Genomic DNA, 16,685 nt, shown 5'->3' with positions numbered 1-16,685 from the left:
CAACATGCACTTGAAGTCGCCCCAAGTTGCATCCCAGATTCTGTCTTGGGGGGTGGCAGTGGTGCTAACAAATGGGGCCAGGAGAGTCCCAGGCATTTGTGTTTGTCCCCGACTTTGTTGATATATGATAAGGCATAATGGGCAGGGTCACACACTGTCCATAAGGCATTCTGGTGTCACTGATTTGTGCCTCATTCCACCTTTTCAAACTTGTGCGTGAGCAAAACAAAATCCTAAGATGCCGTTACTCAGTTTTAACTACCACTCTCTATTAAGATGTTCCATTTGATGTTTTATAAATTAGGAACGAGAACATATTCTTTGTGTACAACAGGGAAAAATATTTCTGTACTTCAGGGGTGCTTTTAGAATATGCTCCTGTTTTAAACTTCTACTTGAGTAGAAATGGGTTTAACAACCCACCTAGATGAAGATGAAAATGGTTTAGGGATGTACTTTCTTTTAAGGAAATTCTTTTGACTAAACTTCACAAGAATTATTACAAAATAAGTGAATGACACTCACTAGAGGCAGAAAAATGACTTAAGTAACACTCTATAGTGTTGACTATAAGGACTAATAGATCAATTATATACAGAAATCTGATTTTTTTCAACAGAGAGTGGTATTCTCCCAAAGGTACCAGCTAGGAATGTAATTTTACCGTTTCACGTGTGGTCTGCTCATCCTGCCCTCCTCCACCCTGGCTCTTGGGCCACAGTTTCTGCACAGAGCTCGAGTCTCCTCAAACACATTCCACGAGCTTCGAGTGCAGAGACATGGTGTACACTTCTGGCTGTTCTACAGAGCACTTCAGTCCAGGGTGGCTGAACACGCGAGTGACTGGTTTCCCATTTACTTAGAAGTCATGCTGATATTAAGCATAAATATAATCCAGATAAGCTTTCATTTTCTTGGCCTAAAGGAATATGACAGGATTAAAACAAAAGTGAATCAAAGAAGACCCAACGATTTTGAACCAATAACATAGAAGCGATTGTACAATTTGGACCCACTTAATTTTGTGTCTAGCTGTGAAACATATATTGTGGTAAAAATAAGATCTGAAAGAAAGTGAATGACTATGTTATCAATTAAAATAAATTAAAACTTTTAAAAAAGTGAATGACTATAGACAAAAGTATACCAAAATATAATCAATATTTATATTGATTTATATATTATTTATAAGGTAATTAAACAATATTCAACTATGACAAGTAACCCTATAGACAGTTAAAGTTTTAGATCCATGAAAAATACATATATATATATAGTTAATTTTACACAGTCACGGGTCTTGTTAAGCAGTGTGAAACACGTTCTTGTAAACAGAATCATACAGCTTTAGGAACTTGCTATTAATATTTAAAAGAAAATTGTTGTTAATTTCAGAATTAGCCATCCTCTTATTCATATTTGTATAGATTTTCACATATTGGGTTAGTTATCAATTTAAAACATTTACCTACTTAGATGTTGAATTCCAACATTTCCAGAGTATTCCGAAAAGTTAGATTTTTTTTCCATCCCAAGACCAGCTTGGACAGAATTAAAATAGTCTTTCTTTGGTCTCACTAAAATAGGAGAAAATCACCTGATTGAGAACAATAACAAACATTTCCATCCAAAATCCACTTGTAGGAATGTCCTGAGAAAATCAGTGCACATGTCCCCTGATCTGGGCTGCTCTTCTGTCTGGGGGCTGAGCCCATCCTACAACCAGCTCAGTCTGGGGGTCTCCTGTACCCTAGAGAAGGCCCTGGGGCTTTCACCTGAACCCCTCCTTGGGTGGAAAATGACTTCGGTTGGAGACCATGAAGACCCACATCCAAGAAAGTTGAGTCACCAGGGTGACCCTGAGTTAATAGTTTCTTGGGGACTTGCAAATAACAGTGTTCCTAAGTTGAACCCAAAAGTCACCCATAGTTGTTGCTTTACTTTGGAGGCAAAACACCATTTTCCTGATCCATATGGTCACCTAAACCTCCCTTATGTTGTACTTCTCCATGGAGGGTCTTTTAAGCCCAGAGGAATATCCTGAAGGGTATAATTAAAAGACAGTGTGAAAAGTAAAAGAAATCCAGGTACCAGGTGGGGTATTAATGTCGCCTCCTAGGGAAAAAGTCAGTCTAGGAGATAAAGAAAAGTTCTGACGATGGATGGTGGTGATGGTTGCACGACAGTGTGAATGTACTTAATGTCACTGGACTGTACACTGAAAAACGATTAAAATGATAAACTTTATGTTATGCATATTTTACCACAATAAAAGTCAGTCTTATACTGATATCCATTAGGCCTCTCAGTATGGTCACATATGGCCAAAATTTAAGAGAGAGAAACTTATTCTAAAATCAGAAAAGGACAAGGGCCGTACACTTTCATTTTTACTATAGTTCTCTCATTGTTTAAAACATTAAGGTTTGGAAGACATTTAAATGTTGGCATCACACAGGAAGTTCACCTCCAATTTATTGTTGGCATTTAAAAGTGGTGCTAATTTATAGGCAGTTCTGTGTGGCTACCTAGTTTGTTATGTCCATTACACAACTGAATAAAAACAGAGAAAAAACAAAACAACACCCAATACCTCCTCCCTGAAAACCTTCTGTTTTGATGCCTTCCCCAAACATAGCAACTATTTAAATGTCTTCTTTTTAAACTTTCTCACTGTATTGAAATCTCTTTTTTCACAACTTGGTTTTCTATGTAAAGAATTCCTGCCCCCCTCCCCCCACCCCCAGCACACAGTTAGGATAAACATAACGTGTTGATTGATGTCACAGAGCTATAGGCTGCCAATCCCTGGGGAAAGTTATTTCCTTTCAGTCCTGGATTGATGTGGAAATAATTATACTGGGTAAGGAGATCCAAGATGTGTGGTAATACTCAAATGCCAGGGAGGTCCCCTGGATAGCTCGAGTGGAACCCAAAGTCCAGAGCAGCAATTCTACGAACCCCAGCCACTGCAGCTGGCGGCAGGCTGCCACCGTGTCTGCCCACGGACACAAAGGGTGGAGCTCGTGTGAACACTGTCACGGTAACACCTCAAGGGGATAACTTCTGACACTGTCAATTAAATGACCACGTTATATAAAACACAGATGTTTCCAAGCAGGAATGGGCTGTGGAGGTCAATTAAGAACTCTAGTTTTGTGTTAATTAATCTTCTTAAAAAAACAAGATGACAGCAGGAACAGTTCACTATCGAACATCTGGCTTGTGTAGTGCACACAACTGATCATACCCACTGCAACAGAAGATGAATGTTAATTTCATACACCACAGCACTTAACACACCACTTTTTAAAGGTATTGTAGAATACAAACATGTGGGAAAACATTAGTACCAAATATCTTGTTAAACCACTCTTAGAAACGGATGTGTGAGTTTGAAGTGGTATGTCATTAGCAAGATTTGAAAAATTATTTCGTATTTATTGAAACTCAAAACAGATTAGCAAAGTACCTCTAAAATAAAAATTACCAAATATTAGAAAATTACTTCCAACATAAAGATGACCAAAAATTAGTGAGCCTGAGAATATTAGTTTTCTGTTGCTGCTGTATGTAACACATTAGTACAGACTTAGCGGCTTAAATACACATATATTATCTTAAAGTTCTGCAGGGTAGAGGTCTGACATGGACTTCGCTGGGCAAAAATCAAGTTGTTGGCAGGGTTGTGCTCCTTCTGAGGCTATAGGGGAGATTCTGCTTCCCTGTCTTTTCTTGTTTCTAGAGGTTGTCCACACTCCTTGGCTCATAGCCCCTTCCTCCACCTTCAAAGCCAGCAATGGTGCGTCTCTAACCATTCTGCTGTATTTCACATTTCCTTCTGGATCAGACACTCTTTCCAATTCCTGCCTCTACCTTTAAGAACCCTTTCAATTATACTGGGCTCACCTGGAGAATCTAGAAAAATCTCCCTAGTTCAAAGTCGTTGGATTAGCACCTTAGTTCCACCTACAACCTTAATTCTCCTTTGTCATTTAAGCCAACATATTCACAGGCTCTGAGGATTAGGACGCAGACATCTTTGGTGGGGGCAGTTATTCTGCCCACCATAATGAGATTCCACACATTAAATACACATTAAATAGACCACAGTTTAATATTTCTGCAACAGTTCGATAACTGTCATTCAGTTGCTTTAATCTACAGAATTTATCTTTTTTTGGTCTAAATAAAACCTATTAAGCTGGCCAGATACAGCGATAACAAAAAAATGTAAAGAAATATCAAATGAACTATACAACATTACAAAGTAGTGGTTATTATTTGTGTCTACATGTATGTATATTATATATATATATAAACTATACATTTATACATATGTGTATTTATAAGCATATATGTATATACACACACATACACATAATTTTAAAGTTAATCAAGTAAGTTCTAGAAAATTAATATACAACAAAGACTCCTGGGAAGGTAATGCTTATAAAACAAGCCCATGTTTATGATGCTCTAAAATCAGTCCAAAATGAGATTTTTAATGAAGAACATAAAGGATAAATTCTCTCCGCGTTAGTCATTTTTCCTACTTGTTTTCTTCTTGCTTTTCTCCTGTTGTCCATATTAAACTTCCTTGTGCTCTCAAAGGCCTGCCATCGGGTCAAGTGACCAGGTCCCTTATGGACAAGGTCAACTCACCAACTCCCAAAAGTATCAGTGCAGCTGCTTTGGAGGAAATCACTGAAAAATAAAGCAAAACCATCCGTGCGCTGTTCCATCCAGTATACCTGCTATTTGGGGGAAGAAGGTCCCAATTCCTTCCATGGCTGAAATGCTAGCTTTGGTTTTAGAGCAATGCTTTACTTTCAAGTGTGACCACTGCCACTGGCCAGTGCTGGTCCCCGGCTCCCAGCAGACTTAAAAGACGGGAATGTGGTAGTGGCGGTCGTTCTCTGTCAGCAGGGGGATCTCTGGCCACTCCCTGAGAGGCTCCTCTGGGTAGCAGACTTCAAAGTCTCTGGAGTTAAACTTGAACAGTCTGAACACTTTTATCTTTACTTCAAGGGAATATCCAAGTATAAACATATCGATCTGGAGATGAGATGAAAGAGAGGTCACAACTACACACTTTCAAATTCCTGTCTCCCGCCACGGCGGGGGGTAAGTGTTCCTTTGCAGTTTATGAAATAATCTACTGTTGACAGACCTACCCACGAACCACTGAGTGGGCGCAGAGCTAGGAACAAATGTCCATTGTGTGGAAGGAAGGGGACATGCGTAGGAACATCTCTCGAGACTAGCATGAAGAAATCACAGGAAAAAGCTGTTTGCATAAAAATATTAACGGAAAAGAAAGGAACGGTCACAATAAAAACTGCACTGCTTTCTAACCTATCGTTATAAATTAATTTGCGCAAAAACATTAGCTAATTTTGTTCACCCTCTGGGAAAGCAAAGCAACAAAAAAAGAAACCCTTTTCTATGGGGATAAAAGCATTTTCTGGATTTAAAAAAATGTCAATTAATTTCTATTTATCTGCAATAGGTAACCAAATGCTTTCCCCATGTTATCTCATTTTTCCAACTGGACTTGTTCCTGGTGAACCTCTGTGTGAGAGAACCTGTTATCATCTGAGAACCAGCACAGAGGTCAGAAAGGCTTCCAGAACCGGTTGCCCTCTCTGCCAGGTCTGGGGAAACAGAGCAACCAGCACAGAGTGAGGAGGTTTATTACTCTTCCTTTCCTCATTTTAGGAGCCATAATATCAACCAACCACCTCCGTCCAGGTGGTTATATCACTGCTGAAAGTGACCCCCAAACACCTTTGTGTTCAAGTAGCTGAATATATAACACCCTTATTCAAACACACGTGGTTCTTCCACCCCATTTACCTGCTCTAGTCCACACGTGTCGCCCACAGAATTCAGGTGATTCATCATGAAGCTCAAAGGGTCAGATGATGTCTCCCTGGAAAACAAGGCTCTAAAAAGGCTGGGAATGACCTTTTTTATCTTCATTTGCTCATAAACTTCAGTGACTTGATATAGCATGATGAACTTTAAAGCTTCATAAAGTTTATATTCCAGAATGGCATCAGAAAAAAGGATGTTGCACATATATCCTCTCTTGTGATAATCCTTAATTCCATTAAATTCAGTCCACTAAAAACACAGATGTAAAAGTGAAATTTAGAAGGGTAAAGGTGACTATATACACCAACGCATACTTTTTAAAGTACTTATAAAATTATCCAAAGACTAATAGAAGAGAATGGATCTTTAACTCTTCACTTTTTATCTTCTGGCACTATTTCCTATTTTATTTTATTTTAATTTAATTTTTTTTTTTTTTTGAGACAGAGTCTTGCTTTGTTGCCCAGGCTAGAGTGAGTGCCGTGGCATCAGCCTAGCTCACAGCAACCTCAAACTCCTGGGCTCAAGCAATCCTGCTGCCTCAGCGTCCCGAGTAGCTATGACTATAGGTATGAGCCACCATGCCAGGCTAATTTTTTCTATATATATTAGTTGACCAATTAATTTATTTCTATTTATAGTAGAGACGGGGTCTCGCTCTTGCTCAGGCTGGTTTCGAACTCCTGACCTCGAGCAATCCGCCTGCCTCAGCCTCCCAGAATGCTAGGATTACAGGCGTGAGCCACCGCGCCCGGCTTCACTATTTCCTTTTTTAAAACCACAAGTATTTTTCTCTCTCCCCAAAATTCATATGTTAAAACCCTAATCCCAAAGTGATGGTATTAGAAGGCAGGGCCTTTGGGACGTGATTAGGTCATAAGGGAAAAGCCCTCATGAATGCACTGGTGCCTTTATAAGAAAATGCCAACAAGCCTCTTTCTACCAGGTGAGGACACAGCAAGAAGAGGACCGTCTATAAGACAGGAAAAAGATCCTCACCAAAAACCCCTCCCTGCTAGCACCCTGATCTCAGACTTCCAGTCTCCAGAACTGTGAAATATAAATGTTTGTTGTTTAAGCCACTAGTTTATGGTAGTTATATGGCTGTTATAGCAGCCCATATAACTATCAGCTGAAACAGACGGATATATATAAAACTTTTACACTAACAAACTAGTTTAAATAAAATATTTTTCAAAACAGTACCACCTACTTGTGCTAAGCAATCAGTTTTCTAAAACTGCTTAGCATAGTCGGGTTATACAAAGGATATTCCAGAAAAGAATAGTGCCAGCAGTCTTTAACATTCACCATGTACCCTGCAGTTTAAAGCACTTGATGTGTATTAAATCACTGAATAATTGTACTGAGTATATACTATTCATATTTCTATTTTACAGGTAAGAAAAGCATAGCTTAGAAAGGTTAAGATATTTCCCAACGTAACCTAGCTAGTGGTAGGCTCATGATTCATTCCAAATTATCCAAAATCTGTGCCATGATTAAAAGGCAGAAAGAATGTGTAGAAAAATTAAACTAGACCCTTATCTCTCACCATATATAAAACTCAAATCAAAATGGATTAAAGACTTAAATATAAGACCTGAAACTATGAAATTACTAGACAAAAACATTGAGGAAATGCTTTAGGACATTGGTCTGGGCAAGGACTTCTTAAGCAATATCCTCAAAGCATAGGCAACCAAGCAAAATTGAACAAATGGGAACACATCAAGCTAAAAAGCTTCTGCACAGCAAAGAAATCAGTCAACAAAGTGAAGAGACAACCCACAGAAGGGGAGAAAATGTTTGCAAACTACCTGTATGAGAAGGGATTAACAAACAGAATATGTAAGGAGCTCCAATAATTCAATGGGGAAAAGAATCAAATAATCCAACCAAAAAATGGGCAAAGGATCTGAACAGACATTTCTCAAAAGAAGACATACCAATGGCCAGCAGGTATAATGAAAAAATGCTGAACATCATTAGTCATCAGACAAATGCAAACCCAAACTCATGTCACCCCAGTTAAAATGGCTTTTATCAAAAAGACAGGCAATAATGAATGCTGGTGAGGATGTGGAGAAAGGGGAACCCTTGTAACTGTTGGTGGGAATGTAAATTAGTGCAAGCACTATGGATAACAGTATGGAGGTTCCTCAAAAAACTAAAACTAGAACTACCAATATGACCCAGCAATCCCACTGCTGGGTATATATCCAAAGGAGAGTAATTCAGTATATCGAAAAGATACCTGCACTCTCATGCTTATTGCAGCACTATGCACAATAGCCAAGATTTGGAATCAACCTGAGTGTCCATCAGTGGATGAATGGATAAAGAAATTGTGATATATATACACAATGGAATATTTTATAGCCACAAAAAGAATGAAATCCTGCCATTTGTAACAACATGGATGAAACTGGAGAACATATTGTTAAATGAAATAAGCCAAACACAGAAAGACAAATCTCACATGTTCTCATTCATATGTGGGAGCTAAATATTAAAAATAATTGATCTCATGGAGATAGAAAGTAGAATGATGTTTGCCAGAAGCTGGGAAGAGTAGTGGGGAAGAGGGGATAAAATGGGGGTGGTTAGTGAGTGCAAATTATAATTAGGTAGTTAGAATGAATAATATATGATAGTACAACAAAGTGACTATAACTATAATCAATGATAAGTTAGGGTATACTTTAAAATAACTAAGACAGTAGAACTGGAATGTTCCTAACACAAAGAAATGATAAGAGCCTGAGGTGATGGATACACCAATTACTCTGATTTGATTAGTTCATAGTTATAGTTATGCCTATATCAAAACATCACATGTACCCCAAAAAGATATACAACTATTATGTACCCATAATAATTAAAAAAAAATTAAAAAGGCAGGAAGAACTCTTAGTCAAATTATTACATCTGTGCCATTCCCAAGTTATCAATAGGTGCCTTCCAGAAGAGATTTCTGAGTACCTTGTCTGGATCTTGCACATTTTTCTATGGAAAAAAAGGTAAATGATTGGTAAGGTTTCCAGGCTAGCCCATTGAAGCCTCCTTACCCTATAAAAGGCCTAATCATCAGGTAGAACAATGTTGCTCTCATTCATTACTTGGAAGGAGAAAGGAGGAGGAAAAGAAATCATTAGTGACTAGAAGAGGCATTTCTACTTACATTTCTTCCTTTCCTAACATAAAGTGATATGCCTGACATTAGAGAGAACTGGCTATACTTCGGATATATGCTTTTATTCTTAGTCTTTTTCTCTTTTTTCCCCTAAACACTCACCTGTGTTTTCAATAATTCCACACATTTACGTAACTTCCCAAACACATTCGAACCTGTATACTTCTCAGGACCAAAACTGTACTGCTGAATCCAATTACAACCTTGTGAAAACAGCAGTTTTTCAGGAAGCTTGAAAAGGAAGCAGATGCCAACAATGATTAGTTATCTCAACGTTTACTACACACAATTCAAAATATGACACAGCACACTGTCTTATCTCATCTAGCAATCTCCATTTGAAAAGACTGACAATAGTTAAATAAAAAGCATATAATCTTTTTTTAATTTGTGGATTAAGTGATTTTTAGATCATATTCTTACTTCATAATCTCACAAGTGATGGAAACCTAAATAAAGAATTGTATCCACAGAAATATTCTTTTTGAATAAAATACTTACCAAACTTCACAGCTGTAGCCCTTTAGAAATTATTTTCAACCAAATGATGTTAGGGAAGTATAGTACCTCAGAAAACAGGCAGATTTTAGAATTATGCCCTCTCAAGTTCAAATCTAGCTGTCACTCACCAGCTAGGAGATTACTCAACCAGCATGGATTATTTCCACTCTCAGCCTCATCCTCCACTGCAAATTAAGGATAATGTTGTCCATTTTACAGGGCTTTTGTTCGGATTAAATAAGATTGTGGTATATGTAAGAATCGCTTGCAGGTATCCAATATGTTTCCCCACCCAACTCAGCTTGTTGCACCCATACAACCCTCTGTGTACGTTTGTATCTCTGTCCTCAGCAACAGCAGCGGGGCTAGCACATTGCACACACTCAACGAGTATTTTCTAGGGAACTCGTAAAAACAAGTTTAAATAAAAGACGTTAAGGAAACAGAACCCATGGTCTTCTATATACACATGCTTTACGTTTCTTTGACCTTCCATTCTCAAATATAGATCCTAGATTATGCCTATTGCATTCAAAATAAAAGTTAAGGCTACTCATCAAGAATGTACCACTTTACGTTCAGAAAATAAGAAAACAAGCCACAAACTTGGAGAAAATATCTGCAAATTACCTATCTGATAAAGCACTATACTCCAAATACATAAAGAACTCTCTCAAAATTTAATAATTCAAAAAGAGCAACCCAATAAAAAATGGGCAAAAGATTTGAACAGACATTTCTCCAAGAAGAAAATATGGATGGCATATAAGCACACTAAAAGATGCTCAACGTCATTACTCATTAGGGAATGCAAACTAAATGCACAATGATACCAATTCACACCTATTAGATTGGCTAAAAAACAAAGAACGACAATACCATATGCTGGTAGAATGTTGAGCAACGGAGCTCTTACACATCGCTGACGGGAATGCAGAATGGCTGAGCCACTTTGGAAAACAGTCTGGCAGTTTCTTATAAAGTTAAACATATACCTAGCATACAACCAGGCAATCTCACTCCTAGGTATTTACCCCAAAGAAATGGAAACTAATGTTCATACAAAATCCTATATGAGAATATTTATAACAGCTTTATTCATAGTAGCCCCAAACTGGGAACAATCCAGATATCCTACATGGGAATGAATAAATAAACAGTTATATTCATGGAAAGGAATACCATTCAACAATAAAAATAGAGGAACTACAAATTCACAGATGAATTCATGGATGAATTTCAAATGCACTATGCTAAGTTAAAGATGTCAGATTCTAAAAGCTACATACTGGATGATTCCATTTATATGACATTCTGGAAAAGGCAAAATTAGAGGGACAGAAAACAGATCTGTGATTGCCAGGGTCTGAAGGTGGGAGTAGGACTGACTACAAAGGTATCCAAGAGAATCTTTTGGGTGGTGGTTACCCACTGTATGCACTTGTTAAAACTCGTAACTACAGAGTGAAAACGTGAATTTTACTAGATTACCTTACTTAAAAAAGACAGAAGCCCCTCAAGAAAAGATGGCGGCATTAAAACAAAAAAAAGGAACACCGAGCACTACTATCTTTCTTTTTTTTTTTTTTTTTTTTTTTTTTTTTTTTACCCCCCCCCCTTTTTCTACTATCTTTCTGAGATGGTTTATTTGCCAAGTGACATGAGAGATAGAGGATTGGGTTAAATAGCCTCTAAAAGTTTCTTCAATCTCATGATCCCCTGGAGCACAAAGTTACCCAAAGACCAGGAGTTTCTGAGTTGCAGATCATCAACATGACATTTCCTGAGTTTCCAGTGAAGACATACCTTAACAATGTCTTTTTCTCTCATCCATGATGGGAAGGAGATGCCCCGGCTGAAAATCTGAAATAACACCGATCTGAGAGCATCATAGTTATCTCTCTTGACTTGTCGAACACATTTAATATGATGCCGCCAAAACAGCTCCTCATAAGCCTATTAGCACAAAAAGAGAAAGCTGTTTATTAATTCCACTGGACAAGAGAATAAAGAAAGCAAATTCACTGTATTTTCAGTGAGGTGTTCCTCCCAACTGAAGTGGACAACAGGAACAATGATAAATTATGAACATGACCACATGTAATTTTAAAGTGATTCTCTTGTATGTAGGGTCTGTGACATGATATTTTAGATGAGAAATCCTGCATGGATTGACCAGGGCAGGTCACTTTGGGCAGATCATTTTGGGCATATAATGGATGCAACATAACCACAGTGAAAAATAGTATGTACTTTAAGAACATGTTAAAGAGTACTTTAAATGTCCCTCTCCACAAACACACACACACACACACACACACACACCACCTTTTTTTCCTTTTGCTAGTGACAAGATTAGACAGCACTGCTGGGGATATTTACCGTGATTGGTCCAGTGGAAAATTCTAAAAATCCTCAAAATATTTTTATGTCAGGGTGCCTAATCCCTTCAAGGACAATTTCCACTGCACATACAGATGTTTAACAGGCCAGAAGATAGCCAAAAAGAGCACAATGCTCAAGTTTCCTGCAATTACAGGTCTAATCTACCTAAGTCCTCAAAGACATAAGCTCTAGGTGAAAGACCCAAAGCCAATGCCTAGCAGCTGTTGGGATATTGAATTAAAGCCACAATTGTTACTTGTATCACATTTTGGTATTGGTTGATGTCTGAATTTAGTAAAGCAGAATGGCATGTTTCCTGATTTTGACAGATTCTATGTCTTCCATAACCTCTACAGACACACCTTCCTCATCAGCTTGGCACGAGGTGTTTCTCCTTTCCATTCTCTTGCACAATAACTGAGTAAATCAACTTCTGCCTCCACGCTGAGGTTCCCTGGATCAAATAAAAAATAAAAGGGAGATTAATTTTCCCTTTCCTCTCCCTTCCTGAGTCCTCTGGACCTTCAGAATAAAGAAACATATGAATGAAAATATTTACTTTTGAATTTTCTCTGCAGATATCCAATCCACCTGAAAGATAAAGGGAACAACAATATCAAAATTCTGCTTTGGATAGCAAGTATATATTTGAAATTTAAGGATGATGTAATGACATACCATTTCAGCCGATGCCCTAAGGATAAATGCAGCCTCTTGAAGCAGCAGAGGGTGGCCCCTAGAAATGAAACTGCCAACATCACGGAGCCCTTTCCTAGTCTCCAGATGGTATCCAAGGCTTGGCTTGTAAGTAGTATCCAGTGGTGAACCTGGTCACTTCCTACAATAATTACAAAAAAAAAAAAAAAAAGGCATATCACAATTACCCAAGTCATCTTTAAGAGAAAAAAAAACCAAACATATGGATGGGATAATTTTACCTGTAAAGTGTCTATCATTGATTTACATAAATATTTTTAAAGTATTCAAAAACTCAATCTAAAAATTAAAGAAACACCTAGTATTCCCATAATCAATTATTACATATAATATCTCTGTTCCACAAAATTAAAGGAGAATAATAAATACAGAGAGTATGGGCTTCAGAATCTCTCAGACCTGAATTCAAAAACCTGCTTCTCCTACTTTATCCTGCTATGTGACTATAGCAACCTAATTCCTCTTCTCCTGAATTTTCATGACTGTAAAATGAGGGTGTAAACACTGACCCTGCTGGGGAAAGACAAAATTAAATTTGTAAGCAGAAGCACAGTGCCCGGCACATACTTGGTTCCTGCTGAATTTCTGCTGAATCCACACACAACTACAGGGGTTCAGTTAAGCCCCCAGCACACTGCGGGCAATCAAACCAGGTGGCCTCTAGCAATGCCTCCAATACCCACTTCTGCCCGTGTTCATAGTTTTGAATCATTATAGGCCATAACATATGGCACCACTTTAGCAGCACAGGATGAGTGACTCAAACAGCGGGCACACAGACATCATTTCCAGAAAGTAGACCACTTAAAAACAAGAGTCATGAGATGGATTTAGATGAGATATACTGTGATTCCTGGTTTGACAAGACAGAAAATAGTCCTAGAGAGCTCAAAGGGTGCACTTGTAATGTTTAGCTGTGCTCAGTAGATTCCCCACTATGTTATGTTTGGACATGTAAAATGCTGAAGTACAAATGAGGAAGAGGACCTTTGAATAGTGGCCAAACCCCCTCAGATTCATTGCAAAATAATTCCTCCACGGCACATGATTTAGTAAAATTCCAGTGATTAACCACAGTAAAAACCTCATCAACATAGTATCTACAATTTTAGCATTTTTTTCATCATCTGGATGTTTGATGTGCATTTACACTCTCAATAAAGAAAGAATTTGCCAGCAAATAAAAAAATACCTTTACAATTACTTAAAAGGACATTTTCAAAAACAGGTGCTTATCTGTTTAGAACAGTTGATTAGCTATTCAAATCATTATATAATTATTCCCACCTAGAAATCTGGTAAAACTTTTTATGAATGTTTAAACATAAAGCTTTACTAGCTTTCTATCTGTAATCTAGAGTTTTATTAATTCAGACTGATTTCCCAACTTTGAAAATTCTGACGTGTGCAATATTTTGAGCAAATTCTTAAATTCATGGAAAACTGAAATTTTGTCTATGTGATACATATTGTTTTGTTGTAGCTACAGAAACTTTTTAGAAAAAATGGAATATAACACGATTTTACAGTTGTTTCCTCACTATAAAGTTGGACATCTTTTCAAATCAGCACTGAACATATAAATCTACAATAATCCTTTTAATGAATGCAAAATATTTTAGTACAGACTGTCCTATTTGTAAGCACTGCCTTACTGATAAACTTGGTTTCCCATTTCTCACTTTTACAAACAATGCTGTAGTGTATGTTCTTTTCTTACAGTGCTGTAGAGTGATGGCAGCTTTTTCTAAAGGATAATTTCAAGAGGAAATCTTAGATCCAAGGGAGTGCACATTTTTAGTTTTGACAGATGTTGCCCCAGTGCCTTCCAAAACAACTCTGTCGACTGACACTCCCACCGCAGGTAGGAGAGCACCTTTTCCCTAAACCCCAACACTGCTTATGATTTTGTTACCACCCAACTAGGTTCACAGACTTTGATTTCTATTTATATCTTATGGTTCTACATTATTTTAATATAGATGGTTTAAATTTCTCACTTCAGACTAAATTTTTGCAGTAATTCGTGAGACTAGGATTCTCCTGTATGTACTAGCCATTCGCATTTCTTCTTCTCTGAAGGGCCTTTTGAGAGCACCTGCCTACTTCCCAGAGGGCGGTACCCATTTGTGTGCGGACGTGGAGGGCTTGCAGTCGCTGAAGTAGGGACTGGCTGCTTCCCCCTCCCGGGGCGCATGTTTTATTTGTCACAGACTCCATCTAACCTGATGCATTCGTGTAAGTTACCAGTCAGCTCCTCGAGGAATCTGACATGAGCCACCTGAACCAGGGCCGTCTCTCCGGAGCAGAGGGCCTCTCCTGCAGCTGCCCAGTTCTCCAGGGTGCCCCAGGTGACAGTTTTCCCCACTTACACATACTCTTCCCTGCACCCCTGGCCTCCCTCTAACCAATGTGCTCACAAGTAACTCGAGCCAAGAAGGGCTAGGGAGTGTAATCACAGGGGTGTTGGCGGGGGTACCAGGGAGCCATCTGGGGAAGGCAGGGGTACTTTGCAGCACTCGTGAGGTCACATGTAAGCAGGCATGGCCATATAGCCACGTGAAGCATCCATACCGGCTGTTCACTGTTAATGTTAGAACAGGGGCTTCTAAGAGGAGGATGTACAATGTTGTAGTAGGAAAGAGCATGACTTCACCAGTACTGTGTTTCCCAAAAAATAAGACCTACCCATAAAATAAGCTATTGCAGGATTTCTAAGCATTTGTGCAATATAAGCCCTACCTTGAAAGTAAGACCTAGTGATGGGCGTGGCTACGCAGCGTGTCTGCACAACCCATGCATTTCATCAAGGAGCAGTAAAGAAGACGAGCAGCCCTTCTCATCTGCCCCATGAGAGCTCTATTGCTCGACATGAGAGACTGGGGCCAATGGTTCTAAAGTAAATAGAGTCACAAGAAATTCAGGATGGAATTCAGGGCTTGGAGAGTTATGATGATGTTCCAGAAGATGACGACTTAACTATATTTGAATAAATGTAGATTGTTGTACCGTACTTAAAAAAAATAACACATCCCCTGAAAATAAGCCCTAGGGGTGTCTTCTTGAGGAAAAATAGACATAAGACCCTGTCTTATTTTCGGGGAAACACAGTAACTAAAACAGAGACAATGTAAGCGTTTGCTATGTGCCAGCCCTGAGTTAAGCATTTTACAGGAATTATCTCACTGACTCCTGTGAGGCCCTGGGGTATGACCTCATGGTTCCCATGTGATTTGGGGCAAGTGACTTCACCACCCCAAGCTCCAGTTTCTGAATCTAGGAATGAAGACAGTACGTAACAGAGCCTGGTACACAGCGAGTGCTCAGTGCATGCTTGCTCTTATTATCATCATGGAATCACAACATAGGAGGCAGAGCAGCATCTGCCTCTCAGACCTGCTGTGAGGCTGAAAGCCTGGGAAAGAGCTCAGCACAATGTCCGGCACACTGTAAGTACCCTAAAAACGCTGATTTTTATTTTTATTGGTATTCCTGTGATCACCCTTATTTTGCAGGTAAGAAAACTGTGAGGGAGAAAAAAAGATTAAATAATGGGACTCAGCCCGCAAGTGGTAGAGCTATAATCTCAAAACAGAAGCCATGCCATGTGCTATGGTTTGAGTGTGTCCCCAGATTTCACATGCTGGAAACTTAATCCCCAAATTCACGTGATGACTGGAGGTGGGCCTCTGGGAGGTAATTAGGATTAGACAAGGTCATCAGGGCGGGCCCCGTGATGGGACTGGTAGGTAACTTTGTAAGAGGAAGAGAGCTGAGCTGACACACACAGTCCTGCCCTCTCGTTATGTGATGTGACGCAGCAAGAAGGCCCTCGCCAGATGCCGGTGCCGTGCTCTTGGACTCCCCAGCCTCAAGAACTGTTAAGAAATAAACTTCTTGCCCAGCCTAGAATCTTATTCCCTGAAAAACTAAGTTTTGTATATGAAGGAGAAATTAAGACATTCTCAGATAAGCAAAGACTGAGGGAATTCACCAAGACAAGACC

General features: G+C 38.8%; 1 protein-coding gene across 1 annotated transcript in view; it reads right to left on the bottom strand.

Annotated features, from left to right (window-relative positions):
* Positions 1-4,092: 4,092 nt before the first annotated feature.
* The window catches only part of OTULINL (OTU deubiquitinase with linear linkage specificity like), a 31,775-nt gene continuing 19,182 nt past the window's right edge, over positions 4,093-16,685 (bottom strand). Inside the window, exons 2-8 of the mRNA XM_076007940.1 lie at positions 12,641-12,800; positions 12,522-12,553; positions 12,325-12,416; positions 11,384-11,533; positions 9,179-9,307; positions 5,860-6,129; positions 4,093-5,058 (exon numbers count right to left, since the gene is read on the bottom strand). Coding sequence (XP_075864055.1) covers positions 4,885-5,058; positions 5,860-6,129; positions 9,179-9,307; positions 11,384-11,533; positions 12,325-12,416; positions 12,522-12,553; positions 12,641-12,800 — 1,007 coding nt within the window. The 3' untranslated portion in view covers positions 4,093-4,884. The remainder of the gene's footprint in view (positions 5,059-5,859; positions 6,130-9,178; positions 9,308-11,383; positions 11,534-12,324; positions 12,417-12,521; positions 12,554-12,640; positions 12,801-16,685) is intronic.

This window comes from Microcebus murinus, chromosome 11 (genome assembly GCF_040939455.1).
Source record: "Microcebus murinus isolate Inina chromosome 11, M.murinus_Inina_mat1.0, whole genome shotgun sequence".
In the NCBI taxonomy this organism is placed as follows: Eukaryota; Metazoa; Chordata; class Mammalia; order Primates; family Cheirogaleidae; genus Microcebus; species Microcebus murinus.
This window is presented reverse-complemented; position numbering and strand designations above follow the sequence as displayed.